This window comes from Corvus brachyrhynchos, unplaced genomic scaffold (genome assembly GCF_000691975.1).
Source record: "Corvus brachyrhynchos isolate BGI_N302 unplaced genomic scaffold, ASM69197v1 scaffold452, whole genome shotgun sequence".
Classification (NCBI taxonomy): domain Eukaryota; kingdom Metazoa; phylum Chordata; class Aves; order Passeriformes; family Corvidae; genus Corvus; species Corvus brachyrhynchos.
Genome location: NW_008236764.1, coordinates 70,692 through 72,681, shown reverse-complemented (window position 1 = coordinate 72,681; position 1,990 = coordinate 70,692). Strand labels below are relative to the sequence as shown.

General features: G+C 63.0%; 1 protein-coding gene across 1 annotated transcript in view; it reads left to right on the top strand.

Moving 5' to 3' along the window:
* Window positions 1-1,984: 1,984 nt before the first annotated feature.
* Window positions 1,985-1,990, top strand: part of CTDSP1 (CTD small phosphatase 1) — a 4,042-nt gene continuing 4,036 nt past the window's right edge. Inside the window, exon 1 of the mRNA XM_017727283.1 lies at window positions 1,985-1,988. Coding sequence (XP_017582772.1) covers window positions 1,985-1,988 — 4 coding nt within the window. The remainder of the gene's footprint in view (window positions 1,989-1,990) is intronic.

Below are 1,990 nucleotides of genomic sequence, written 5' to 3'. Positions count from 1 at the left end.
AGCCGACCCGAGCTATCGGAGGAGGAGCAGGAGGCTCCCCTAGCTCAGGGTGCACCTGCTCGGGGTACCAGCCTCGGGGTGGGGAGAAGACGCACAAGGGGTACGCGGTCATCGGGATGGTCCTCAGCGGGCGAAAGGCTGGGGGGCCTGGGGTCTGCGGGGTTGTACCAGTGGGATTTGCTCTTCTCCAGCTGGGACCTGCCACTCAGAGGACCCCCAGCCCAGGGACACCTGCCTTCACCGCAACTCTTAGCAGTAAGCATCCCACCTCAGGACCTCTCTCTGCTCCCTTGGCCAAGGGGCAGCTCTTGGCAGAGCTCCCAGGACCATGGCTAGGTTGGGGAACAGGGGAAACCATCTGGGACCCCAGGCTAGGAGCAGTGGGGTGGGACAAAGGGGTCCCTGAGTGCCCGGTTGATGGGAGCCTGATGCTTTTTTGCCTTGTGCCCATACCCCACAGCCCAAACAATCCTGCTGGGCTCTGCCTACTCCTGGCCTGGGCTTGCCCCACAGACCCAGGATGGGGACAGCATCTCCCGGAGCTCCTCAGCTGCCCAGTCTGCCCCCAGGCAAGCAGTGGAACTGGAAGCGGTGCTCCAACTTCCGCTGCAGGCATTAGCCAGGAGACTTTTCTAATTGCATTAATTAAAGGACTGGCAGGGCCTGGCTGGGCTCATCAGGGTTTATCGGGGAGGGAGGAGGAGGAGGATGTGGCCAAAGGCACGGGGGTCCTGGAGGGGACAGTGTGTGGCCTCTGCAGCTGTCCCCACAGTGAGCAGCAGCCCAGCCCAGCCAGGCACTGGGGATGAGGCAGACATCCTGTCCAGCTGCACCTGGGCTAATGGAGCACACCGATCAGCCCAATACAGAGAACGGAGGAAGCACAGCCTCTTTCTTCCTTTTCCTCCGGCCGGGCCAGGAGACAGTGCTGGCTGCCTGATGTGGGAGCCGGCTGCCGTGCTGCGGAGGGGCAGCGAAACTGAGGCACGACCGCTGCCCGCCATCAGAACCGGCGGAGGGGGTGGCAGGGTGCAGTGTCCCGGTTCCCAACAGCAGGTAGTCCCTGCCACCGCTCCCCGGGGGCACGTGGTGCCGGGATGTTCCACATGGAGCCGAGAGTGCGGGAACCGCAGGTGTAAATCGGCTTTTGTGCTGCCAGAGCCCCGCCAGCCCCGCAGCATCCCAGTTCCCTGTGGCGGCACCTCCCAGTCCCGGACCCCCTTTCCCAGGGCGGTCACCCGTGGGCATGTGTCATGTGCTGGAAGGGGGGACGGTTTCACTCCCAGCCCTGCTTCCCAGGGCCTGCTCCCACCGTACTATGTCGGCGCAGCCCCGGGGGGCAGAGCGGTAACCGGGGTCTGCCACCGCCCGCATCACTGCCTCGCCAGTGCCCCTGGTCCCTACCGGGCCAGAAAGGGTGATCTCAGCTCCTAAGGTACCCAAACCGCAGGTGGGAGACGTGGAAAGATTTCGAATGAGCTCAGATGGGAAATTTCCAACCTGCTGCACCCTCGAAGCAGCGCTGACAGAGCGCACAGCATCTCCTGCCACCGAGACGGCGAGGGAGGTGACCGGGACAGGTCCCCTCCAGGGCCGGACGCTGCCTGGGCAGGGTTGGGGGGCACGGCGGTGAGACTACCCCGGCAGAGCCCCGCAGGGCTTGCGGGGGGAGGGGGCTGGGGCTGAAGGATGCTGCACTTGAGGGACTTGGGGAGGCAGGTTTCCTCTGAAGGAATTGTGCCATCCACAAGCTCCCGTCAAGAATCACTTTACAGAAAGCGCCTGGAAACAGCCCCGCTTCCCCCGCGAAGGCAGGAGGGAAGGAATTGCAAGGGGAAGTATATGTATTGATAATACAGACTTATTAATTGCCGAGATAATTGGGGGATTGCAGGAGAAAGAAGGATAGAAAAAAGCGGCGGTTATTGGTGCAGCCCCCCAGTACCTGTTGTCCCGCACCCCTGGCCTGTACAGGCAATGCGGGATGTGC